This window comes from Octodon degus, unplaced genomic scaffold (genome assembly GCF_000260255.1).
Source record: "Octodon degus isolate 3935 unplaced genomic scaffold, OctDeg1.0 scaffold00096, whole genome shotgun sequence".
Classification (NCBI taxonomy): Eukaryota; Metazoa; Chordata; class Mammalia; order Rodentia; family Octodontidae; genus Octodon; species Octodon degus.
Genome location: NW_004524672.1, coordinates 3,577,972 through 3,605,346, shown reverse-complemented (window position 1 = coordinate 3,605,346; position 27,375 = coordinate 3,577,972). Strand labels below are relative to the sequence as shown.

The window sequence follows — 27,375 nt, the reverse complement described above, 5'->3', positions numbered from 1 at the left end:
CATTTTAAACATATCTATTTAAATGTTTATATTTGAAAGAAGGAAGAAAATACAAGACACAGAGGTTTAGAACAAATGAAATGCTTTCTTGTGATTTTTCCTTTGTGAAATTTAGAAGACTTGTGTGCTTATAGAGGTATAATAAAAATACACTGTCAAATTTAACATGCGTGAGGAAGATTCTACATGATAAGCTGTAGCAATAGAAGAAATTTAATGTACAGTCAAAATAAATGCACCACTCATTTTCTAAACACAAATGACTCTTTAATATGGCCTTACCTTAAAATATGTGTCTTACCTGACTCACCTGTAATGCTCTACCAAGGGGTTAAAGAAATCCAGCAACTATGTAGCCAGGAATGAAATCATGAATTTTTCCCATTGGCTTCAGTCATGGCCTTTAAGTATTTCTCGGAATAACTTATTGTGGGTCTTGAATATCCTTAGCAAATTAGGCTACAGGTTGCTTCTGGTGGCATGTTCTCAAGAGCACAAAGCTCCCTGTGCCTTTTCTTTCTTTTATCCCTGTAGCCATCGTACCAGCAGGGGCAGAGTCGTAAGGATACATGGTCCAAGGAGACAAGATTTGGAGAAAGAGTGACGAATGTTATGGGATTGGGGGGACACGCCACTTACGACACTGCCAGGTATCTCTGCTCTGGGTGTGCACAGCACAAAGCTTTCTCCTTGATAGTGTATGTCAACAGCGCTACGCTGATAAAAGAGAAACGGCTTTGGTAGAAGGCAAAGAGTCACGTTAATCAATTTCCAAACTGCTTGTAACATATTAGTAATTATTAGGGTCGTTTATTCCATCTTTGTACTGATTATTTTGGTCTTTACACCTTTGTACCTTGGGTTTCTCACAAAGGAGCAACCATGTGATTCAAGGTTTTTTTGTTTCTGATTTATTTCACTTAACATTATTGTCTCAAGGTGTATTCATTCTACAAATCATGCAAGTTTACCTTTCTTTTTAGAATTATTTTAATTATTAATTATTAATTAATTTGTACAGGGTCCTGCTATGTGGCTCATTCTGATAGTGATCCTCCTGTGTCAGGCTACCCAGCATTCAGATTACAGGCATGCACCACCATGCCTGGTCTCAGTGGCCAGTTTAATACAGCTGGGGGATGAAGAGGAGCAGCAGGTGGAACCGGGGATCAAACTTGGGACCTTGAGCTTGCCAGGCAGGCACTTAGACCTCAGAGGTATCTCCCCAGCCAAAGCTGATCTTCCTTAAGTGCATAAATACTACATGTTCATTATCCATTCATCCATTGATGGACAAGTAGGCTGCTTCTAAGATGTAGCTAGTACGAATTGCACTGCTATACATATAGGAATGTATGCATCACTGTAATACGATGCCTTTAATTTTGGGGGGCAAGATGTCTAGAAGGGGAAGAGCTAGGTCAAATGCAAGTTCTATTTTAGTATTTCTATGAACCTCTATACTGCTTTCCATGATGGTTGTACTAGTTTTAGAAATCAAATTCTGCATTGGATCCACATTGTACTGGAAGCACAGTCAATCAGTCTTATAAGAGTGTGGACTGATAGGTGATTTAGTGGGAAGGGGTTCAATTTCACGGGGGTTTTAGGGATAAAGTTTAAGGGGCTTTAGGGATAATCCCAAGAGTGGCCAAATTTTATGTTATGTTGGAGAAGTGGCACAGCCTGGCAAGTAGGAAATGGTCAGTTAATATTTGTTCATGGACTGCGTGACAGCCATCACTGTAGGAGCCGCCTTCCACAGAGAGGTCCGCGCTCCCGCCGAAGGCTATCTGCAGCTTACGCCTCTGCCCTCGTTGCTCTGTCTTCGACTAGGAGTCTTCTGATCACTGCACTGAGGCCTCATGACACTTTCTTTGTACTTCTCTTGTGAACATTATCTTATTTCTCTTTACATTTTATTCACTTAATACAGAACAAACAGCCTGTTGCTCTACTATTTTCTTAGATCTATTGCTCATTACTTACCTGTCTCATTTTTTTTTTTTTTAGAGAGCTTCGTTTCAGAACATGAATATAGCAGGTGTCCTGCAATTACTAAGAAATCAGCTGGCTTTCTCTAAAACTTCTGTGTAATATATTGAAGTCCCCAGACTAAAACAGTATTTCTTGAGAATTTGTTTGAAAGTCCCTAAAGAAGGAACTTGAATTTTATTCACCTATGTAGGGAAGGGCATAAAATTACATTTTTCTTCTTATAGAACTATTTCCAGGGAAATTAATTTTACTTGAGCCATGTGTCTTATATACAAAAACAGCACTTTTCAGGGAGCCAGGTTTCAGGGCTGAGGGAAATGCTACTTTTAGAAATCAGAATGTATTATTAATCACACCGTGGTGGCTTCCAGTGAATGTAATTACTTATTCTCTATGGCAGAATTGAACTAATTGATTAGCATTATCCCATAAAAATGCAAGTGGGCACAACAGACTCTCTGACGCCTTCGGATATTTGGCAAACGTTCCCAACTGTTCAGCCTACATATCATCCACTCTCAAGCTTCTCTTTCCCTCCAAATTGTTTTGAAAGCCATCTCTGAAGGGCTTGCATTTTCCTCATACCTAGTAATTATGTGAGTGACTAGAAAAGCACAGCCCCTTCTTTAGTATCCCTCCCTCATGGCCCTTGATATTTGCCTAAATCTCACTGTAGGAGGATCACCTTACTGGTTAGGGTCTGCTGTTTTGGATATACAAAACAAATGTCACCAAATACCTCATAAAATTTACATAAGACCTAATCTGTACTTTAACGTAAATATGAAATCCTGAGAGTAATTTTCAGAGAGACATTTGCTTTATGTCTATCTTCTAGAAATCCAGTGTTTTTATTTCTTTTTTCTGGAAGTCAGGAAGAATACTGCCTCTTACATGTGAGTCAACAAATTGATCAAATAGCTTTTATTTTATTTTTTATTTATTTTTTATGTGTTTAGTACAGTGTCCACAAGGTCTCACTATACTGACAGGACTCATAGTGATCTTCCTGTTTTTAGCCTCCCAAGCTCTGGGATTATAGGCATGCACCACCACGCCCAATCTCAGTTGCCATCTCAGCACTCCCTGAGGGTGGGGCTGGCATGATGTGGGGGAACGAACCCTGGTCCTAAGCAGGCCCTCTAATCCTCTAAGCTATCTGGCCAGCCCTGATTACAGAGTTTTAAATCACAGTATTTATCACGTAGCATCCCTGAGACAGGGAACAATAGTTCTTTTAAAGTAAAGAAAAAATGCCAGGAATAAAATAAGTTATTTGACTCTATAATAAGTTTCTTTGGAATAATACCCTAACACTTGTTGGGATATGGGCCATATGTCTACCGAACCTGTGGACAAAGAAGGGTAAACCCTTCGGCACCAGCTAGCTCAAGGTTGTACATTAAATAACTCATGTCAAAGCAGGTAAAAAGTAGTAGAGGCCACATCTATGATATCAATGATCATATCAATCAACCATATCAATGATGAAAGAAGTAAAATATATACACAACTTGGGAAATTCCTTAGGTCTGAAATATCATGTAAGAGCTCATGAAGTGACCTGGACCATTTAGCATACAGAGTTATGGTTAGGTGGAGACAGTTCGATTTACCCACTAGAACATGGACACAGATCTCTGGTCTGTGGCCTGGTAGAAACGGCCTCACAGTAGGAGCTGAACATCGGGCAAGCAAGTGAAGCCACCTCCATGTTCATAGCCACTCTCGCCGTTTGCATTGCCACCTGACTTGTGCCTCCTGTCCGATCAGAGGCAGCACTGGGTTCTTACAGGAGTGTGAACCCTGCTATCAGCTGCGCATGCAAGGGATTTAGGTTGCAAGCTCTTTTCATTCATCTTGAAACTATGTCTCCAAGCCCGGTTGATGAAAACTTGTCTTCCATGGAACTGGTCCCTGATGCCAAAGAGGTTGGATGGAGACCAATTCACTAGACAATATCTTGGAGAGCGCTAGTGGTTGTGTCCACATGGACAGCAGCAAGGTCATGTTTCATTTTATAACCATAAAGCCCCTCTCTTTGTGAGGTACATACTAAATATCATATAAATATTTTCTGTAAAAGGAGAAAAATACATGCATAAAGTGCTTTTTCATTGCTGAGCTGAAATATCTGATAGACACAACTTAAGAGAGGGAAAGCGTTTGTTTGGCTCATGGTTCCAGTCCACAGTCAGCTGGTCCCGAGGCAGAGGCATCCTGGCAGCAGGGCACAGCAGGGCAAAGCCATTCATCTCCCAGGAGCAAGGAAGTAGAAAGAGTGACCAAGAATCAAGAGAGAAAGGGCTGGGACAGCGGACACCCTTTAGAGGTACAGGCCCAGTGACCTTCTTCATCCAGTTGGGCCTCCCCTGTAAACAGTCCATTCTACTAATGAATTACAAACAGATGAATCCACTGACAGTGCTGTTGCCTTCCTGAGCCAGTCACCTGTCTGGACCTGACCTCCACACAATGCTGTGTTGGGATCAAACCCTCCATACATATGAATCTTTGGGGAACAATTCATATTTACACCATAACATTGCATACAGGTATTCATTAATAATAGCTACATAGAAAGGTCTAGGAGGATCTCTTCTTCTATGTGGAAGAGAATAGAGGCAGATGCTTAAAATGCCTTTACATTTTACTTTGTATTTTTACATAATGTTTACATTTTTTTATAATTTAAAAATATTAAAAAACTGTGATACATCCTTTATCTTGTTACTTTTTACAACTACCTTTTTCTGACACTTATTCACTGCATATTTTGGGACTGCATCTGAATGGAACCACTAGCTGAATTTTGAATTGAGACTTCAGAATCCAAACTTCTGACCAGGGAGTCAGATAACAAGTGGGGAAATGAAATAGCATTAAAGGGTGGGTGAGATAGCTCAGCGGACTAAGCACCTGTTTTGGCAGCAAGGGACCAGGTTCAATCCCTGGTACTCCATGCTGTGCCTGCCCAGTCCCTGGGCGCACTGAGCCAGCAACTGAGTCCGGACATGGTGGCACACACGTGTAATCTCAGCTCACGGGAGGCTGAAAACAGGAAGACCACTATAAGTCCGAGCTGCGTAGTGAGACCCTGAACTAAATATATGAAATAAAAAAAGAAAGAGATAGTGTTGAATTAGGATCAGGATGACACACTGGGAAGGCAGCATATGCTGGGAATTCAAGCATGTATGAAACTTTGTTTGGCAAGGAGAAAGCTAATAGGAAAATGTATGTTTAGTATTTTTACTGACCAAAATAGTTTCCATGTGGTATTTTAAAAAGAGCATAATAAAATGACCTCTAGAAAGTAGGAATGATTTAAGCCTTCGGTTCATAAAACTACAAGGAATATGCATCTGAGCATGGCATACTCCCAGGCGGGCCAGGATCAACAGCCGAGGAAGCCTACTCTGCCTGTGGGAGCTTCACTTAGAAGGGAAAGCTAGCCCTACTCCTGCCAGCAGGTCCACCTGTGGCAGTCTCCCCTCTCCCAGCACTGTTCCTCTCTACTTACTATGTGACCTTCAGCATATCGCTTCTTTTAACCAATTTGATACTGAATATTCAGCATTCATTATGAAACACAAATAATTTGGTATTTAGTGCCAAAAGGGGAGAGACTAAATGAAGCGCTATCTGCTAAGATTTATGAATCTCAAGAATTTTGTTTTCCCTGGCTTTGCTTCCTCAAGAATCTAGAATACCAGATTTAGTCCTGCTGGCTAAGATAGTAGATTATTTTTTCCATACACACAGGTCTTCACTTAAAAATAAATACAGTATTGTGTTTGAGCCTATCCAGCCACATAGGTATGTACCATGCTTGCTCCCATAAGAAGACTTGAGGGGAACATGTGGGTTTAAATTTAAATTGGCCAAGTAACTAAAATCATGTAAGGTGTGGGCACTAAGTGACAACGTAACAGGATGACAACACACAGACCTGGAAGTGTCTATCCGAAGTCGATCCAACCAGAGACAGAAGGTAAACTATGGGGAGAGCTCAAAGGCGCAGGTCTCTGGGGGCCTGAGGCAAAGCTGTTCAGCTATGATCTCTGTAATCCTCCATGGTCTCATTCTTGCCAAGGGAGTTTTAGAAACCTCAGCTGTGTGAAGTACAGTCCTCTCAAGAGGCAGGAACAGATTCCTTCTTCTATTACTGAAATTACTTCTACACAGTGTTGCTCTATAATCCTGCTTCTTCCTTTAGAAAATCACCCAGTTTTGATCATTAATGACCTTAACAATGTCTGTAAGGCAGAACCAAAAAGCACCTGAAGGTGAACTTGGGTGATTCTAGAGGCCCTAGTGGTTTTGTGATAAGCCATTGTCGATTTCATTGTAGCTTTTTGTCACAATGGCACAAAAAAGAGACAAATATCCAAACAGGAATTTTATACCTCACTTCTTCGCAAGTACTATTCCAAGGTGTCCATTGCTTCATATGTCTTTGAGTCAGGACATGGATCCCCAAAGCCTGTCACATTGGCCCCTGCAGATGCCACCCTAGCAATCTCAATCATGGATTTGTTAAGCTTCATTCAGTAGCTTTCAGAGTCGAAAGAAAGAAATCGGCGCATGCAATCTTTAAGTCAAAATCTATCAGCATTCTCTTTCAATGGCATGAGCAAAAGTGGAGCAAAATATGGTAGCCACTATAAAAGAGTGGGCATTTTAAAGGAAATCACAGCAGAGCAGAAAAACAGCACAGATTAGAGTGGTCCATGGTTTTAGGGTGGTACAGGCACACATGGGCTTCAAAGTGAGCTTGCTACAGTACTGTCTTTCAGGGTGGGGCTGGGGATTGAACTGAGGGCCTCATACATGCCAGGCAAGCACTTACCTCAGAACTACACCCCCAACTCGCACGGTTCCCCAGTCTCCTTGTTCAGTGCATCTCCCCTTTATCTGTACTTCTCCTGGTCTGATCCAAGGCTGTGCCTTCAATTCATGCATTTCTCCCAGGGGTTTTCATTTGGGGAGTATCGATTGTCTCAGTAGACTCAACTTAACCTGCATACTCCATGAGTCTATGGATATCCTGCTTCTCTTATTAGTGGGGACACATCTCCTGTCTCCTTCACACCTAGCCCAACTTAACCCAAAATAGCAGTGTGTTTCTACTTATAGAAATCCTTACCTCTACTTTTGTGGTGCAGGAGGGCAGCGTGTCATCTCTTCATGCAGACAAAAATGGAGACAGAGTCCTTCAGTGATCTAGGCTTTAAGCTAAGTGGTTTAGAAGTTTTCCTTACTGCATACACTGATTGTCAATAGCTCTGGGAGGAATCATTACCTTGTTGCAAATCAGAACATGGAAGTTCAGAGGATTCAGAGAATTATCCCAAAGTCCTGTATTTCTCAAACAGCACATACTTAACTAAAATTCCTAGGCTTGGCCATTAGAGGAAGTGTGATTGAAAAAGTGGTGAATGTTTAAATTTTTTTAAAGAGTACAGTAAAGTTCACATGGACATTAACCCTTCTCAAAGTGCTTCCCCTAATTTCAAGCACAGTCATTGTACCACATTTGGCAGTTTCTGCAGCAGTGCTGGAAGACCTCTTTCGTAAGTCTTTAATTGTACACTGACAGCTATCTCAATGTGCTGTCTGGATTGGGTCAAAATGTTTACCTTCCATGGTTATTTTGAATTTGAGAAGGAATCTGAATTCATGTGGTGCAAGATCAAGTAGTTGGGAACACGCTGCACTGTTTCTATAAGCTTGCCTTTCTGGAAGGCACTTGCAGCAGTATTCACGATAGTTTTGATAGTGCCTCATAAAGCCAGAAAAGAGGATTTCTAGAATGGTTTTGGAAACAGGCATGAACCAAGGGTAAGTGGTTTGAGAGAAGGTATTATGGAGGGGGAGGGCTGTGGCAGTGTGTCTTTTACTGCAATGCATTTTTAGACTGTAAACATCTGTCTTCTGTTTTCATGGCACCTCTTACTATTCTGATTGTGCTACGGTCACAGCTCTTAGAATCCCCTTGTTGTCTCTGCTGTGGCACCCATTGGATCTCACCGAGGCCTTACTGTCTTGGCTGCGTCTACTTTTTTCATGGGAGTCTTCTACAAATTGATTTGCATTAATTATCTTTGTATTTAATCCTTAATGACAAGTCAAAGGACTCATTTAGAGCAGGAATCTCATACTTATAGAGCAGCAGAATTTGTTTTCAATGCAAATGGATTTATTCCTCTAAGATAATCACAAACTGGATAAAATTCCCCATGCTGCTAGAATTACTATCACTACGAGAGCACATTATCTCTGAGGGGCAGCATGCAGTTGAGAATGTGAGTCTCTCTGGGTTGAGCACTAAGCCAGTATTCCTCTGCACCACCTATTATGAAACCCACCTCTTCAGCCAAGGGCTTTCCCTTCTCATGGGCCAACTAGAGACTATCATCTCAAATCCATACTGTTTTGTTATTTTTCTGTCATTCACATGGACAATTCTGAATTTTTAAGGAAAGCACGGGGCACCTTCCAATGCTGAACACTGAGCAGAAGACTAATGCAGATAGAAATTCATGTGTGAGTCAATAGGGAGCAGAGGGACAGCAGGGAAGGTGAGCAGGGTTAGGACACAGAAGAGGAAAGTGAATGTGGCGAAGCTGTAGGCCGGGAGAAGTGGTGCAAGGAAAAGGGTGGGCGCAACTGACCTAGAAGGAGACAGGCATCTGTGTGGTAGCAGAGGTGGACTTGGCTGGGCTGCAGAGAAGGTAGCCAGTCCTGTGGGCTAAGCGCTACACCCGGGTGACCTTTGCCCCTGTCTCTTCCTGAGCAGCATGTACCATACATTTATCTACTTGCTTACTTACTTATTTTGTTTTGTATTTATTTTGAGGTAAAGTCTTGCTGAGTTGCAGTCAGCAGTCCCCCTCCTGCATTTTGTTGAATTTTGGCTCGTTTGCCAACTTGACAAAGAACCCAGGTATCCGCTATAGAGTCCTTTATAGAAGCAAGGGGAAGAATAAGTCTTTTCATTCACTCCATAACCCTCAAATGGATGCGCTAGTCACCCCTGTTCCCTTCCTGCCTATTTAAGGAAGTAAATGATTCTCTGTTGGTTTAGTGAAAGGAACAAGCACCCGTGGGAAAGCGAGAGTGTGCACGCTGGTAAATTCTGAAAAACAATGTGGGCCACACACTGCTTTGGTGGTGTTTCCAGAGTGCTAATGTGGCCCATTGTCCTCGAGCATGGGCTCTGGGTTCAAACCCCAGTTCAGGTTCTCACCAGGTACAGGACTTTGTGCAGGCAGAGTCCTACCTGTACCTGCGCCATCCCACCCAGCAGCACTAGTTATATCTAGGTTACGAATTGCTTGAAATGTAGGTAGTGTCATGTGGTGTAAGAGGTTTAACTTTATTTTTTTAACTAATTTTGGTGTCATGTTAATAATTGATATCCCATCCAATTATTGGAGTATTTATTTCTTTATTTCTGTATTTCAGGGAAGGGTCTACAGGGTGTTCAGGGTCTCACTCCCAGATCGGACTCATAGTGATTCTCCTGTTTACAGCCTCCTAAGTGCTGGGATTACAGGCACATGCCACCATGCCGAGTCTCAATTGCTGTCTCAGTGTGCCCTGGGGGCGGGGCCAGCATTTCAGGCCCGGGGATAAAACCCCCTACCTCTGCGCCTGCTTGCAGATGCTTTAATCCACTGAGCTATTTCGCTGGCTCAAGGATTTTTTTTTTTTTTTTAAATTTTTGGCTGGCTCAGGCTACCTTATGGGCAGGTCTGGTAAGGCATGGGGAGCTGGGGATCAAACTGTGGTCCCCTGCGCCTGACTGGGTTTGCCCCAGCAGGCTCTTAAACAACTGAGCTAAACTGCAAGCCCCCTAAATATATTTAAATAGGTCAGGAAAATTTAGGTATGTGAGTTTACTCTTTCAAATGTATATTTTATTAACTCCTAATATGAAGCAAATACTTGTGATAAAACTTTATCATCCAATTTGAAATGTGTCACAAGTATTCTTACACACTGGATTTTAAAGACTTGGTATGAAAAAAAGAAGGTAAAGTATTTTAATATTTTTTAAACCAGTTGCATGACCAAGTAATAGTATCAGCATGTTAGATTAATTAAAATATATTAAAATTAATTTCATTTATACTTTTAATTTTTCTTCACATTTTACAACATGGTAGAATTGAAATGTATGTGGCCAGTCAGCAGGAGCTCCTCTATATGTTTTAAATTTTAAGACGGGGCGTGGTGGTGCATGACTGTAACCCTAGCGCTTGGGAGGCTAAAAACAGGAGGATCACTACGAGTCCGATCTGCGTTGTGAGATCCTGTAGAACCTGTACTAAATACATTAAAAAAATGAAAAAAAAAATAATTTTTTTCTCAGTAGAAGGAATAAAAACAATACTTTCTTCCCTTGTGGCAACAAAACCAGATAAAAGTGTAGAGTTCTTAGCCAAGTACCTGGTAAACAGCTGCAAGTGCCTACTGAAGAGCTGTTGGCTTTGTTCTCTGTTTCCATATGTGTTCTGTCTTGCAAAGCAGAATTTAAGATAATCTCCGCGTTACTCAATTGATTTTGGAAAAGCATGTGCGAGAAAAGAAGGTCTCTGATTACACATGGGCCCGATGGCACAGATGTTGAAAATTTACCACCTGAGTCAACTCTGCCGTCTCCTTCTGTCCTCCTTTTGACACACAAGATTCAACTTCTACTCGCTCATCCATCAAGCCTTTAATTGAGTCTTATTTGTAATTTTGAATTCTTAAGTTTCTTAGTAGGTTTAACTCAATAATAAAAGTCTACTTGCAACAGAAGACAATGAAGTAATTTTACAATTACAAATAATATACACTCTATTCTGTCTCTAAATTTACAATTTCTGTTAAGTCTATTAAGTTTAAAATACATTCCCACTTGATTTTCTACTTTATTATGGTTATGGTTTTAAAAGTTTAAATGTTTTTTTAAGATGTTGTATATTCTTTGTTCCTTATAGTTTCTAAATTTTGCATAAATTGGAAAGCTGGAAAGATGCAATATTCCTTTAGTAAACAATGGAAAAAACCAATAAGAAACTGAAAATTGAGCTTCAGGAGACTAACAATCAGCAGATAACACATGAGAGAAACTCAAATCAGTGTTCTCTAAATATCTACTTGTATGAATAATCTATTCAATAAATGTGCAGTGCTCTTTTCAATGAGCTAGCCTTGAATTCATTTGTTCATATTCTATGAAGCAGAAATTAAGTTTCATTTTAGCAGTTACGTTTTTTGCTAAGATAAATTTTAATGTAATTTACACTTGTGAACTTCTCTTAGTTTCATGAAGACAATAAAAGCAGTAAAAATAGCTCAAACATGCTGAATTCTTCCTAAGGGTCAGGCGTTATTGCGGGTCATTTGTATTCACCTACTGCATCCTTAAAATGTCATGATGAAGCAGAGTAAACAATGCAACAATCCCTAACAATGTGTTCATTCTGACTCCCAGAGTCTAGAAGTATGTTGTTTATAGTACAGAGAATGGACTGGGGAGATGGCTCGGCAGTTTGAGCGCCTGCCTGGCCAGTGCAAGCACCTAGGTTCGATCCCTAGTACCGCATGCTGGGCCCACCATCAAAAGTGGGCGTGATGGGGTCTGCCTGTAATCCCAGTCTAGGGAGGCTGAGACAGGTGATCACTATGAGTCCAAGCTGCAGAGTAAGACCCTGACCAAATAAATAAATAAATACACAATTAAAAAATTTATAGAACAAACAACAACTAAGGCTGTGGCAGGAATTAGGTTACTAACCCGGAGATGGAGAGAGAATCTGGGTTAGCTAGGCCCCTCAGCAGGACCACAAGAGTCCTGTCAAGTGACAGAAGGACACAGGAGAGTGAGAGGTCCAAGCCCTGAGAAAGTTCTGCGCGGTTGGCTTTGAAGCTGGCATAGAGCCACAGACCAAGGAATGCAGCCTCTAGAGGATGGGAGAGACAGGAAAACGGATTCTTGCCTCGAGCCTCCAGGAAGAGACACAGCTCTGCCAGTTTTAGCCCAGTGACATTCGTTTCATATTTCAGCTCCAGAAATATGATAATAAATGTGTAGATTTTTTTTTAAACTGTAAGATAATACCTGTGTTGTTTAAGTACTTTGTGGCCATTTGTTTCAGCCGTCATAGGAAACTAATATGTTTAATCTCAATTCACAGAGAGGGGAGCCAAAGCACGAAGAATTTAAATAATGGACTCAGAGATCACACATTGAGCAAAAGCTTTGGCAGGGAATTTAGACCCTTGCCTCTGGCCTTTAACCCTCAGCAACACAGTGGGAATTAAGGTGGGCACAGGGCATCTTCTTTTGTGCTTTCTTAGTAGAATCTAGTCACTGTGCAGGGCCTAATTCTATTTCCATGTCCTCAGGGAACCCACTCTGAGTGCAGTGATGAGGTTGTATGTGCAAAGGATTCTGGGTTATCTTTTTTTTCAATTTGTGTATTTAGTACAGAGTCTCACTATAAATATCGGACTCATAGTGATCTTCCTGTTTGCAGCCTCCCTAGTGCTGGGATTACAGGCGTGCGCCAGCATACCGTAACTCTGTCTCCATCTCAGTGCATTCCAGGGGTGGGACTGGCATGGCGTGAGGGACTGGGGAGCAACCCTGGTCCCTGTACTTGCCAAAGTAGGCGCTTTATTCTTTGAGCTCTCTCGCTGGCCCAGGATGCTGTTGTAAGTAGGATGCAATTCTCATCGAAGTACTTGGCATGATTACAATTTTGCATTTGTTGCAGTCCTACAACAGCCATCACACTGAGCTGTGTGGGAGAGGGCAGGGCAGATGCTGCACATTGCCCTCTGTGCCTGCTGAATGCACAGTGCAGCTGCTTGCAGAATTTCTTGTCTAGACAATCTGTGACAAATTCACCAACATATATTGCATGTGTGGAACATGGTCCTTAAAAATGAGCTACATTCTAGCAGAATAAAATAGGTATTGAGAAATGAACTGTGACAAAATTTCTGAAATAATCAAGTATTGTAATCCCTACACTCATGAAGCTAAGGTGAAAGGATCACCATGAGGTGAGGCCATTTTGGGTTACATAGTGAGTTCAAGGCCAACCTGGACTACACAGTGAGATCCTATCTCAAATATGTGTGTGTGTGTGTGTGTGTGTGTGTGTGTGTGTATGTATTCAGTTATTGAAAGGAGGAAAATTTTATTTTGGCTCATAATTTCGGAGGTTTAGTCCCTGACTATTTGGCTCATAGTTTTTGAGCCTTTGCAGCATGGTCTAGCATGGTGCAATGTGTAGTGAAAGAAACGGCTCAACTCAGAGCAGCCAGAAAGCAAAAGCAGACCACAAGAAGGGGTTGGTGTCCCAGTATTCCCTGCAAGGGCACAGCCCAGTGCCCTTTCTCCTTCTCACTAGGCCCTAAGTGGTAGAGGCACTATAACTATATATTTGTACATGGCAATATAATCTTTTTAATTTTCACACTATGTTTTGCCCTAAAACATATTTGCATCTGCATGTATCTATATATAGTTGAATTTTTTCATATTTTGGGTTTAAATTTCTGTAGTTCACTCTCCAAAATATAAATAATAAAATACAAATCTAATCTGCTACTTAAACATATATTGCTTTCAATATATTTTACTTTCCTTACAATGTACAAATTTGGTATAATTCGGCAAACGTTAAAGATACAAAGTTATTTGGGTGTAGTGATGCCGGATGCTATTTGAATTTTCTAAATTTTTGCTTTAAAGTTTTGTGTTGCTAATTCATAAGCTTTCTACTACATGCACTTAATTCCTCCACCTGTGGAGACAGCGTGCAGTTCATCTGTCCATTGTCTGTGAGTTTGGGATTCAGTGGAAAATTAGTTCACGTGAAGAAAAAAAAGTCTGCTGAAGTCGCTGAACATTTAGATTCCGTGTTCTACTCAGCAGGGCTGACTATTTAAACTCACTCTCCGTTACACCAATTTCCTGTCCTAGGGGGAGCTTATGTTAGTATATCCAACATTCATCTTCAATATAATAAAATAAAATAAAATATTATTCTAGGATTAGAGAGTTTTTACATTGTTTCTTTCTCATTCACTCATTTAAAAAGATGAAACGGGGAAAAGCATGTTAAAATCCCTTTGATATATAGTTTTATTAGGTTAATTTATTGTACGGATTAGAAGAGAGATTATTTTATTTCTTTTGAAGTAAGTTTCATAACGAATCCCTCGGTGGTCCTAATATTTTTCATTGGCTACATGTAAACAAGTATATGTTGCAAAAATAGGGAATTACGATTTTGGTAAACAACCATTTCCTGCATTGAGCTTCCTTTCTGAGAGCTGGTTTCCACAGTATTAAGATAGGATGTGCATGGGTTTTTTTTTTTTTTACCTATCTAAAGAGTGGACCCAAACATAGGACCTTGTTGAAGGTCAAAAAGTTTGCCCAAGTGGAAGCTTGCTGCTGCCCTGGGAGGCCTCTGGTTTGGGTCACACTCCCTGGTCCACCCTTTCGGAGTGGAGGTGGAACAAACAATGGTACAGTGCTTGTGTAAATGGCTCCCTGTCGATGAGTGAGTTGCCCACTGGATGATGAACTTTTCCTGGTACACTGGGCTGCAGGGGATGTCAGGCTGTCTGTCAGTTTAGGCCCTGAGACATTTCTCTGCTGAATAACACTAATCAGCTGACAGTGTGCTCCTGTACAGGTGAGCTTATGGCGCTTCCTATAGGTGGCAGGTAATCATCCCCACTCAGCAAACTCAGAGAGGTGGGCCAGTGTGCTTCACCTGTCTGACCTTTTAAAATGACACACTTGGGCCTCTAATACTGGTTCTTCTGATTCCAATTCTACAATTCAGCATACAGTCATCACAGTTGTCCGACTCTTGGGTAAACAATGGCCACCTGGCAGAAAAATCCAAGTTTCTTTGGATCTGTTCAGGGATGAGAGCAAAAATATGCTATAGAAGTTAGAGGTAAAAAAAGAATTACGTGGTGGTTAAGGCCACATCGTTTGCCATGTAGGATCAGCAAACTTTTCTGCAAATGGTTAGACCGCAAATGTTTCTGGCTTCGTGAGCCAAATGTTTTTTCTCCTCTACCATTTCGGCATACTTTGGTGCTTTGTATTGTTTGATACTGTTGTGAAACTGTGAAAAACATCCTTATTCCAAGGGTTGAAAGGCTGCAGATAGAATACCCTCAATGGCATAGTTCCTAAGACCACCGAACCAAGCAGATTCTAGAACCACAAAGGATGATACATAATACAGGTCCTGAGGAAGTGCCTGGAATGCTCTTGCTCTGAAAGGTTCACGAAAGAATTGCCAATGTTTAAATCACAGAAATTTATTCTTTGGATTCACTACAAATGGCTACTGCCATTTCCCTCTGTCTTTGACTCAGGAGAGTTAAAGCAATGTTTAGCTTACAATAGAGACTATACGCTTGGCACTTTCACATTTAGAATTGATAGTTTCAGCTATTTCAGAGACCCCTTAAAATGCTGATGGATTGTATTTTCCCCCTTTGTAGTTGAGACTTGTGAATCTGTCCTGAGGCAGTCAGTCCTATAGCCAGACACAGAGCAGCAGCCTGCTTTTCTTTCTCCTATTGTAGTTCCACAGCTCCCCAAAATGTCAACTGATAAGACCCCATTAATTCTAAGGAGGAGGAAAGAACGTCTTAAATCAGAGCCAAATTCTGGGGTTGGTGATATGTAAATGACCTAAGAAATTGTAAGTATTAATCAGGAAATAGATCTACATAAATTAGACAAGCCTGAGAACTTTTAACAAAATATGCTGTAAAGGAAGTAAGGCCGATATTTTATCAAAAGATTTCTGTTAGTTCACTCTTTTGCATGAGAAACAGATTTGAACTCTAAAGGAATCCCTTCCTTTTCCCCAGTTCACCTTGACTGCATTTAAACAGGCGTCTGAGATGTCAGGACTCGTGTGGCCCTTACAAGTGCCAAAGGTTTCCAGCAGTTCATCTTGGTGTCTAGCAGTTTTTTCCACTTTGAACCACACAGCCAAACTACAGTCTTGCCAGACCAAAGATTACCTCTGCCCCTCAGAAATGAGACTCCTGGGCTCCTTACAAGGTCCTAGGTACGAAGTCCTTCGGAAGGGCACCAGCAGCCAGGCCCTCGGTCTGTCCTGGCAGGTTCCTCCCTCCTCAGCTTACTGCTGGACATTTCAGTTCAAAGGCATGAAACTAGATTTCTCAACTGAGCTTTTCATCTGTGTGTTGGCTACTGAAAATGTCAAATAATCAACAGATATTTATTCAACTTCCAGCCTATAAAGCACATTTGTACTGAGCACTGCTGAAGCAAAACCAGACACAGCTCCTGCCTGTTTTCCAGTACCAGAGATATAAGAAAAATAAACCTATGGTAGAATAAACAAACAATTGCTGGGCTTGGTGGTGTATGCCTATCATCCCACTACTCCTGAGGCTGAGGCAGGAGGACTGCTCCCTGCCTGAACTGAATAGTGAGGCCATGACTAAAAAAGCCATAAATAAATAAACCTTCAGTTAAATAACTCAAGATATGTTAGAAGGCAGTGCATGATTAACAGATGGGTTTATATACTATAAACATTAGCAGAGATTAAAAGAGAGATTGTTGATGTATTCACTAATCCTTTATTGGTATTTATGTTAAGCTAGGATTTTGGCTTTATTGTATTTTTCCTTGAAATTCCAAATTCGTATTTCCACAGGAAGACCTTAAAAGGCATTTCCCACTCAATATCCTTACAATGAACTTAGATGAACTTAGAACCCTTCTCTCCAAGGCTCCTTTACTTGTTCTCCTCCCTGTCTGAAGGAAAACTTGGTCTTGCTGGATATTCAGGCCAAAAACAACACAGCCAGCCTTTACCCTTTGCTTTTTCTCATACTTCATGTTCAAACCCCAAGCAAAGCCACTAGCTGAAATATACCCAGAATCCAATCACTTCTCAGGACTCTTGAAAGAAACTCCAGAGGCCATTTTCTGGCTTCATTGCAACAGACTCAATGGTCTGCTCACCCCAGAGCTTTTGGAGCCACTAGACCTGTGACTGCCCTGCTCAAGGCCCTCGACACCTGCAGTGCACAGTTAGTGGAGCACAGGCCCTTCAGCAGGTACCAGGAAGCCCTTCGCATGCACTGGCTTACTGAATGCCTACAGTAACCTTACAAGGAGGGGCTGATACTCTCTGTGTTTTATCAATGAAGAAATGGAGACTTAAGAAGGATGAGTCACTTATCAGAGGGCTAAAGTCCAGGAGCAGGAGAGAGAGGATTCAGTCTCAGACATGCTGGCTCTGTAGCGCAGGGTACAAACAGTGCCTGCTCCCCAGGGCTGCCTTCCTTTCTCTTAGATCAAGCCCACCTCTCCTTGCCAGCCTTTGGGCCCTGCCATGCTCTGTCATCCCTTTTGCCTCCCCTTCTGCTTCTTTTTTAGTCACTTGGTCTGGGGGCCTTTCACTGCCCTTCACAACATCAGGCTTCTTGGGGTCATGCAGCTGGGCTGCTCATTCTGCCAAGGGCACTCCTCCATGGCATGTGGCACAGCTGACCCACTCATCTCTATCTGCCCTCAAATATCACTTTTGTGGACAACAGGAGCCTGCCCACCCTAGTGAACAACTCACCAACATAGCTAGGCATGGCTCTAATCACTTGTCATACACTTATTACCCCTGCATAACAGTTGTTGTAACTACTCCCCCCATCTTACAGATGATAAAAAGAGACAGGGAGATGTTAAAAATCATGCTCAAAGTCACATAGCAGATAAGTTGGAAGCCGTGATTCCAACTCCGGTGTGTTTAGTCTCCCACCTTACCAAAACCAAAACCGAAAATCTTTAATGTATAAAATTTGGTGACCAATAGGAAATAGGCAAGGTAAGAAAGCAAAATCAAAATGTGCTCAGTAGCTGAGCATCGTGGTGCCCGCTTGAAATCCCAGCACTCGGGAGATTGAGGCAGGGGGATCATTGTGAGTTTGAGACCAGCCTGGGTTACAAAGTGAGCTCAAGTCCAGCCTGAACTGCATAGTGAGATCCTTTCTCAAAAAGAAAAGAAAATGTGTTCAGTGACATGATCAGCAAACAAAAACACTAGGTTAGAGAAAACAGGAGGACAGTCGAGGTTGTCACCTTCCTGAATGGCACTGCATGTGACATGGGGCCACCCAGTGCGCTCCTCCACCAGAGCCACCCGGAACTGCTCAGCCAAAGTGTGGATTCCCAGGCTCTACCTCGGATCTCCTCATACAGAATCATTCCTGCCAGGAGCTCAGAATCTGAAAGAGCTACACACAGAAGAACTTCAAGGTGGTTTTGAAACATGCTATGAGTTTCAAAGCACAGTGGTGGAAGATGAGAAATATTCTGTTGAGTTAAAGATTTTACACTAAAATATTACCATCCTAATAAAGCCTTTCCACAACCACAAGACTTGCAAAACTACTTTCACCTTTAAGCTAAGCAATTTAAAGAGATCTTTGATGGTTCTTGTCCTTGGCGGATTACAGTGCTTGGCACACAGTGAGCCTGCAGTCAATAATGGTTAGATGTGTGAACTCTACAGCATTGTAGAGGGGATTTCTGTGATGTACAACTCTGTGTGAGCACATTTTAGTCTGAGTTGTGCAAGATATTTTTAAAATGAAGATCAGTTTATCAGTTTTGCCATTAGTATTTTCTTTGAGTAGACACAGAATAGAAAGTATGCTGGCTTTTGGAATCATTGATCCAAATGTGGTTTGTGGTGCTGGCATTTAGTAGCTCTGTGATGGTAAGAAAATATTCAACGTCTATGAACCTTTCTTTATTAGGAAATTCATTAAAAATTTTTCCAAACTCTCTGACATAAGGATGTACATATTGACAAGGTACCATGTGCTCATTCAATACATGTATCTATGGTATAATGTTCAAATGAAGATAGGCATTCCTGCTTCCTCAAATGCATCATTTCTTGTATTTATAATATTATAAATTCTTGTGGCTTTTGAGAAATGTACAGTCCAATCTATAATGTATTCTTTTTGTGACTTAACTTGTTTTAAATGAACTGTATGCATTAAATGAATATTTGAAAAATTAAGAAATTATTATTAGGTAAATTCAAAATCTTTTTGTTCTAAAATACATTTGCCTTCTTTGTAGCTAAAAATTTTCTTAATAAGTAAAATGACAAAAAACGATTATTTTATTATGTGAAGTGACACAAGCAATACATCTAGCCAGCATCGGTTAATGATATCATCAAGGCTCACACTGTTAAACAAAGATCTCTTTGACCTTTGAACCATCTCACATCTTTTTACAACTTAGTCTGTGAAAACTCTGAGGGGTCCCGAGTGTGACGCTGTTCTTACTTACTCTTTGTACTTAGAGACAATCATCGTCCCAAACACAAGAGCAATATTGCTTCTTTAAAATCATACACTGATTTGTTGAAGTTGGCATGGAAGGTTTAGCTTGGTATTCTGTCACTTAAAAGTACACTCTGAGCCCCGTGGCATTCTTTTGAACATAGCATGAACAGGGACTTTCCATTCAGTATTCACTACGTCCACGAGAGACAAACCTTGAAACTGAGACAAAAAAGCCAATCACGCTCAAGTCACCCTGAGTTCAGCAGCTCCCCAAGTTTGGGAACTTAACCGCATCACCTATATCCTAACAGGTTACTTCAGTGACTAAGCAGATCTCTTCCTAACCTACAGCAAAGAAAGACTCCTTTCTCTACTTTTTTTTCTTTCTGATCAAACAGTTAAACAAAGAAAAAGCAAGAGTGTTACAATTAAGGCGCAGGCCCCCCAAAAGTCATTTAGCAAGTGTCAAGAAACAGCCTTCCAAAGTAAAACACCATGAATTCCCCTAAACTCTTAATACTTAATGCTGACTTTATGTCTAAGTGAAGCACTCTGAAACAACATTTCTGTGGTAGGCAGAAGCAAAAGCCCAGATTATCTTAAAGTTAGAAATCTATCAACCCCTAGAAAACTTGACTGGCTACATGTAAAGGAAGAATATCCATTTGAGCTTTTCCTTTTTTCAAATTAGAGTTATTAAACAAAACCCTCTTGAACTCCAAATTGTTCCTACTATTTTTTTCTGCAGTAAAGTTAGCAAGGCAGAAAATTCTAGGCAGAAGAAATGTTCTAATAAACCAATAAAGTACACACTCTCCTGACAGATGTAAGAAAAAGAAAAATCAGGTCTTTGAAGGATAGAAATACTTCCGAGAGTTCTGTGTTGTTTTTCTACCAACAGCACAGCACAGTAGTAAACTCTGGGACACACCTATCTTGGACTGAGGCTGAGCACCCCCACCCCACAACACCATGCTCTAAATCTCCATGTCTGGATAGTAGCAGTTCAATCAAGGCAGGCTCCCATGCCAGGGACACAGTACCATGATGATGAGGGTTCTGGGTCTACTCATTTCATCGTCACTTTCCAGAGGCACAGTTTCGTGGGATGGTTCCTCCTGGCGTCGTCTGCAAATGTGTGGACAGCTCCTCTGGACTGCAGAGCGGAAAGCGTGCAGCAGAACAATGCTGGCAGTGCAGCCCATCGCTGCATCCTGGAGCCTACAGAATAACTTCTATGTGGATGCTATGTTTGCAAAACAGTGGCTCCTTGTCCCCGAGCACAGCCTACACTGCAGCTGCAGCCAGCCAATGCTCCAATCGCCTCCTCAGCTCTGATCATCTGATCACTACCAAATAGCTTGGATGCAGAGATGGGAAAGATTTGATCCACAGAAACTGAATGCACTCAAGAGTATTGAAGCATTTTGCCCAGAGAGTATTTTTCAATTCGATTTGAGAGGATGTTTCCTGTTCCTTAGGGTGAAATGTTGCAAGTCTTGCTTTATAGACTTGGAGAAATGTCTCCTTCCCCATCAGATGCACAGATAGTAAGTCACTATTTTTCAAATTTAACCACTGACAGTCTGACTTTACACCAACATTGTTTCCCAAAGCAAGTCAGCATCATGCAGAGAGTGAAAAATCATTGTATTTTTAAAAATGCAAATACTTCCAGAGGGAAACTTTGGTAGGTATCTTATTAAGTAAGTGGGGGCTGTGATTTTACTTTTGGTAGCTCCTAAGTTCCAGAAATAAAACAGGCTCACGCAAAATGCAGATTGCCCTGCATCAATGTGACTTATCAAAAGTATGCACATGTTAACCAAACCCTTGTGAGAGGCACCAGTGTTCCCCTGAGGTTTCCTTTCAATAGCATGGTTGTTCTGTTCCCACACATGCACTTCTGCAGCCTAATACATTTTTATATTTACATAAGCGGCCAGCGGCACTGAAAATATCTCCATCACCAGGGTCACTCAGTGCAGTCTGCCAAGCTGACCTTTCAGCAAAAGCAGCTGCAAAGCATTTTAACATCCTGTCAGTGAGAACCCGAGGCTTCCTTAAGCACTTTGAGGTCTTTGGTAGTTAAGAGTGTAGTATTCCCTGACTAGTCACTTAGGAGTGAACCAGAGAGGGATGCTTAGAAATCACGTGGCCCATCTGGATGGGCCTCAAGATCTAATGGTATACTGAAAGAGAATAGGACAGCGGGGGATACTTGGACTAAAAATATCTCATGGAAAATGGATTTTGCTTACATGTGGAGAAAGCATGAAATCCCCAGTAGGATTTTCAACACTGGGATCTTTCTGCCAAGCCAATTCTTTCAGCATAACTCTGGGAGATTTTAAAGGGGAAAAGGTTGTCCTTGGTCTCTGGGCTAGCTGGAGTGGAGGGTGCTGCAGGAATTTCAGGGGAGAGTGTTGTGCTGAAACGTGTGGTCACCTCAGTGATAGGGAAGCCACTTTCACAGAAGCATCAAGCACCTCTGGTGATGCTCAATTAGGCACTAATTGCTCCGTAATTTGTCACAGTGCAGCGTCGTTTTAATTGGTATGTTTGCCAGAGAAGTAAGACGTGGTCCTCTTTGCTCCCCTCTTTCAAGAGTTACTGGCTGCCAGTAGTTTTTCATCTCTCTCTGTTTTGAGCAAACATATTTTAGGGCTGCTGGAAAAAGAAGTAAAAAAAATGCTAATGTTGCTGGCAAGTCCCTAACTTCCTCCGGACCTTTTGTCAGAGTGCCCGGGGTGCTAATCTAAACCATTTTTTACTCCAAACAACTGGGACATTTACTGAAGAGAGGCTACAATTTAGCCTGTCTGGCTTGTGTGTATTGAATATCTATATATAACGGCATCCACCAGAGACAAAGTACAGAGTGGGGCTTGGTGTTTTTGCATGGGTCTTTTCCAACAGAATGGTTGTTCCAGGGCTCTCTGATTGTCCTGTCCACCCCACTGGCTCACTCCCAGCCACATGACATGTCCCCCTCCAGCAGCTTCCAAGGCCTCTGGTCTTCTGCGCAGGAGCACATGGCTCCAATGCACCCGGGGGGTGGGCGCGGATGTGTGGAAGCACTCTGCCCCACCACTCGCCTCAGTGGGAAACTGGCAGGGTGATCTGGCAGCACTTGGCCTGCCATGGGCCTGGCAGGGAGGATGCAATCCGCATCCCAAAGTCCTTTCCAGGTACCTTTCTAAATCTGTAAACCCTCTGGGGGTGGCATTTGGAGTTAGATGTTTTGGCAGATGTCAGTGTCTTTAGGCGAACAAATGAGATACCTTCTAGCTATTATAGGCCTGTGTTCATTGAGCCTTCTTTGTCTCCAAGGAATTCACCCCTGTTGCTCATGGACTGCTAAAGGGATGCTCTTCTCTCCCCTCAGTGCTCCTCTCTCTTCTCTCTCCCTCTCTCCTCCTGCCTCCCTCTTTCCCTTTGCCTCTGTTCATCTCCTCTGCCTAGTCTCTGTTATAAAGTTAAGAGAACGCAATGGAATTACTCTTTGGAATTCAATGCTTGCAGCAGCTGTTCAATGAACAAGAAATAAAAAGGACGAAATCAGCGCATGAAAGTGCATCGTAGTTTCCAACATTGCCTTATGAAAATTTTCAAGCATGCATCAAGAGTGCAAGAAAGGGTTTGGGCACTGTCTTAGTTACTTTCCTCTCATTGCTGGGACAAATACCTGACACTCAAAATGAGGGAAGGGAAGGTTTATTTAACTCACAGTAATTGGAGGTTTCGACACTGAAGGAGAGGCTGGGGTGCTGCCCTGTCCAGGATGACCCTCTCCACATCTCTCAGAAAGCACAGGCTAGCCAGGGTAATGGTTTGCGCCCCTCTGGCCCCGCCCCTCGGACCCTGCCCTAGTCCTCTGGCCCCACCCCTCAAGCTACTTGTTGCTCCTCCAGCTGCATCTGCCCCATAACTTACATGAGTCTTTGGGGGAACAACTAGACACAAACCATAACAAGTGTTAATTGCTAAGATTTACACAACAAATTAAACTGGGGGTTTAATTCGTATAAATATAAGAAGATAGCATTCTCGTATTTGTCATGTGCATTGATCCATGGAAAATATTTAAAAATGGAGTGTTAATTCTTCAGCAGAAGCCTTTCTTTGAACTGTTAATAAGATGAGGCATTCACTAGCCTTCTAAACATGAGTTGTGCATGGCTTTACCACCTAAGAACTTTTGGAGACTTTCCTTTGATTTCTTGTCTGCCCCCTTCCCCTAGTTGCGTCTTATTTCATTATTCAATACAACATTGATTAAATGGCAAGATTTTTAATATATTGTCCTAGATGTAGAAATAACGTCATTGATAGTATAGTGTACTAAAATTTTCAAAGAAATGTGGGAAATGATTTTACTCGGGGTTGCTAAGCATATGTGACATTGTTTATAAATATGTATTCTCCACTCAGCACTCGTGAAATCTTAAATTCGCACACAAAGCAAACTCACATCTCAGGCTAGAAATGGTTGTGCTCATGTTACTAAAGGCATTTTAGTGAACACAGGAAATGGAAGAGGCTACAGGAAGTCGCTATTGACAAGTGAGTGTATCAGGAAAAAAAGACAGACATCAGAAGCTTCAGCGAAGAGCAGAAGAAAAAAATGCAACAAGAAAATGTTTTTGAAGATCTGCCAAATAGTCTCTAACACCAGGAAGGCCATCTCAGTTCCTACCTTAGGCTGTAGGCTGATCATCTCTCTCCAAAAAATGCCCCCCAAAGAGTGTAGATTTTAGAGAGTTTTGTCTAAACTTTTTGATGTAAAAATTACCTAACTCTAGATACATAGATTTTTGCCATTGGGATAACACATTCAAATATTTTATTTATTTATTTTTACAATGGGTAAGGAAATGCATATTTAATTTAAATAAACAATGCCTATTGAAACTTTGTTAAATTATGTAAGAGCTGTATATTTAAATCTATATATCTCCTCTGCCTTTGAGATATAGCTAAATCTATCTTGGCTGTCTCAAATTGGTCCATGTTATTCTCCCTGTGATCTGCTGCCGCCCTTGGTCTTCTGCAGTCAGGACACTGGCTGGCTCACACAGTGAGAGCTTCTGCCACGACCTGTAAGGTGTCTGCAACACTGGGAGCCCACAGTGAGTATCTTACTTACATCCACTGTTGTAGTTGTGAAAGGAAGCCCGAGAAAAGATCAGCCTCAAGTGCTTTGCACTGTTTACCTCATCGCTTCATACATGATGAGTCTCTGCCTATTGCTTCATGACGTCAACAGGGTCATGGTTAGAACCTATTCAGGAGGAGAGATCTGTGGAAATCCTGTGCTAGGGAGAGGAGCAAATTGTTGCTTTGAACTGTGCACCCACAAAATGTGTAGTTGAAGCCCTGTCACCCCACATGGTCATCTTTGGAGATAGGGTCTTTAAAGTAGTAATTTAGTGTTGACTGAGGTCATGGCAAAGGGGCCCATAATATACTTGCACCAGCATCTTTATTAGAAGAGACACCAGAGCTCTCAGCCCCAGCTGTCTCTCTCAGCCACAATGAAGTGGTCATAGAAACAGAGAGGTCAATGGTACACAAGACAGAAGAGAATCCCCTCCAGAAACCACCCTCATCACAGGTAGATCTGGAACTTCCCATCTGCAGGACTGTCTAAAAATGAATTGTAGTTGATAAGACCACCCAGTCTGTGGTTTTTGTTACAGCAGACTGACACCAAGACCTTGCCTGGGAAAACCATATTCCAACAGTGAAGACGCTAGGGTGTGAACTGTTGCTTCCCTAGAAAAAGCTTCTAGTCCCCTGGGCTGCACTGAGCCTTATTCCCAAACACAGAAGCTCTGAATCACACAGGAGGATGCTTGTCCCCAAACTTGTCTGACTAGGCCCAGCAGAGCGTGACTTCTCCACATAGGGCATCAGAGGTCCTGACTTTCAGTACAGGGTGGTGGATGTTGTGGATTCTTTCCTTTCTTCCCTCCCCACAGCAAGGCAAATTGTCCCAAGTACAAAAAAGGGAATACATGGATTACAACAGTGAACTGTGCAGTGTGGTCCGGTAGGGACATCTTCAGCAAATGAGAATTTCTGAAGGATGAAAATGATCATGGCCACGCAGATCAAGAACCCAAAGCAAAGGGCACAGGAGGGACTTGCACTTACAGGAGGAAGATCCAGCACATAGAGCTGCTCCTCCTCCTCCTCCTCCTCTTCCTCCTCCTCCTCCTCACAGAAGCCAGGCAGGGCTCACAGCCCGAGGAAGCAGGTACTGGTACATTCTGTCCTTGCATAGTCAGGGCACGAAAGTACTGGTGACAGCTCCCTAGGTTGGCATATCAAACCTCGGAGAAGCCCTCTGGTTGTTTTGGTTTTGGCCATAGGGTAGGGGCCTGCCACAGCCTGCTACCAGTTTGACTCACACACTGAAATCAACATTACACTTGGTACATGGTTCAGGCCAAGAGCACGTCCTATTATCCCAGCATTCTAGAAGGCTGAGGTTGGAAGACCACAAGTTCAAGACCAGCATGAGGAAACTGGTAACTTAGTGAGACCCTGAATCAATCAATCAATCAATCAATCAATCAATCAATCAATCATTCAGGTTGTGGATGTAGCTCAGCACAAAGATCCTTGTTTCAGTCTCTGGCAGTGTGAGGAAAAGACAGAGTTCATCCATCAAGTGCCAGCCTGATCAAGGGAAGGAGAGGCCGCTACTGCTCATCCTCTCTCTGGCCCCAGAGTCAGATGGAGGAGAGAGAACTTGACCTACATTTTATTTAATTCATGGAATAACTGACAGGACATACAGCTAATAAGTACTCAACAGTATGGCTCAATAGCCAGCTTGTTTTCCTTAAGGGCAGTCTGGTGGAAAGGGCTGCCAGCAACACACAGTGGAAAAGCTCAGAGCGAGCCTTCTACTCAGGCAAAGGGTCGCTTAGCAAAGGCTCTGCCATGCAGAAGCTGCATGTTCTTGACAAGTCATGGATCCTCTCTGAGCCTTGATCATGGTGCATTTGAAATGGGAGAGCTCTTTTCTATTTTGTGGAATAATGGTGGAAAGAGTAACTGAGAGGACCAGTGTGATGGTTTAGATTAAGAACACCCCTCGGATGCCTCTTGGGCTCCTAGGCAGGACATCTGGAATCACTGGGATGATAGCACTGGCTTGTTGTTTGAGGAGGGGTCTAGCAGCAGGAGGCAGAACCCTGGAGTCCTGATCTGGACCAGCATGCTTCCCTCCTGGCTCTTTTCCCCTCTCTACTTCCTGACCACCATGATGTGAGCAGCTTTCTTTTGCTCAAGCCCTTCCACCACACCTCCTGTAGCTTGGAGCTAGCTAACTATGGACTGAAAATCAGAGCCCAAATAAACCTCTCCTCCTTCAAGGTGTGTGTGTGTGTGTGTGTTCAGCATTTGGTCCCAGCAGTGAGGACAATGGCTGTGATGACCAATAGAATCCCTGTTCCAAAATAACTATTCAATGAATAAGTGTGAAGTCTCCACTGCTAATGGAAATTACAGATGTTTGGTCTCCTTCTCTTGCACTCCAGGCCCAGTTTCAAAGTGATCCTGTCTTGGAGAAGCCTCACCATAGGCCTTGACCCAGAGCCCCTTACTCAGTCCCTACCCTTGTACCCAGGGGTACTTGTCTAATGTACAAGCCATTCAGTCCTCACAGACTTAATTCTTGAATGAATGGCTCTGATCTCTATAAGACTGAGACTTGTGCTGTTTGCTAGAACTCTTGCTTCCACCTCATAGGCTCTTAATGTGTAATAATCAGGGTGATGCGTGCTCTAGCCACCCCCCAGCACTTACTGTGTGCTATGCATAGTTCTGATGAATATTTCCACACACAGATCCATTTATTCGTCCCCTAGAGGGACCGTTGTGTTTGCCTGCATTTTACAGTTGAGGAAATGGAGGAGCAGAAACTTAAGTGGCTTCTTTGCAGAGTGCCGACTCCAGTAAGTGGCATAATCA

At 42.2% G+C, this 27,375-nt stretch overlaps 1 protein-coding gene across 4 annotated transcripts in view; it reads right to left on the bottom strand.

Moving 5' to 3' along the window:
• Window positions 1-20,600, bottom strand: part of Dock10 (dedicator of cytokinesis 10) — a 206,105-nt gene extending 185,505 nt beyond the window's left edge. For all 4 annotated transcript variants that reach the window (XM_023723036.1, XM_023723034.1, XM_023723037.1 and 1 more), the window contains exon 1: window positions 20,433-20,600. In XM_023723036.1, coding sequence (XP_023578804.1) covers window positions 20,433-20,594 — 162 coding nt within the window. In that variant the 5' untranslated portion in view covers window positions 20,595-20,600. The remainder of the gene's footprint in view (window positions 1-20,432) is intronic.
• Between the last annotated feature and the right edge of the window lie 6,775 nt (window positions 20,601-27,375).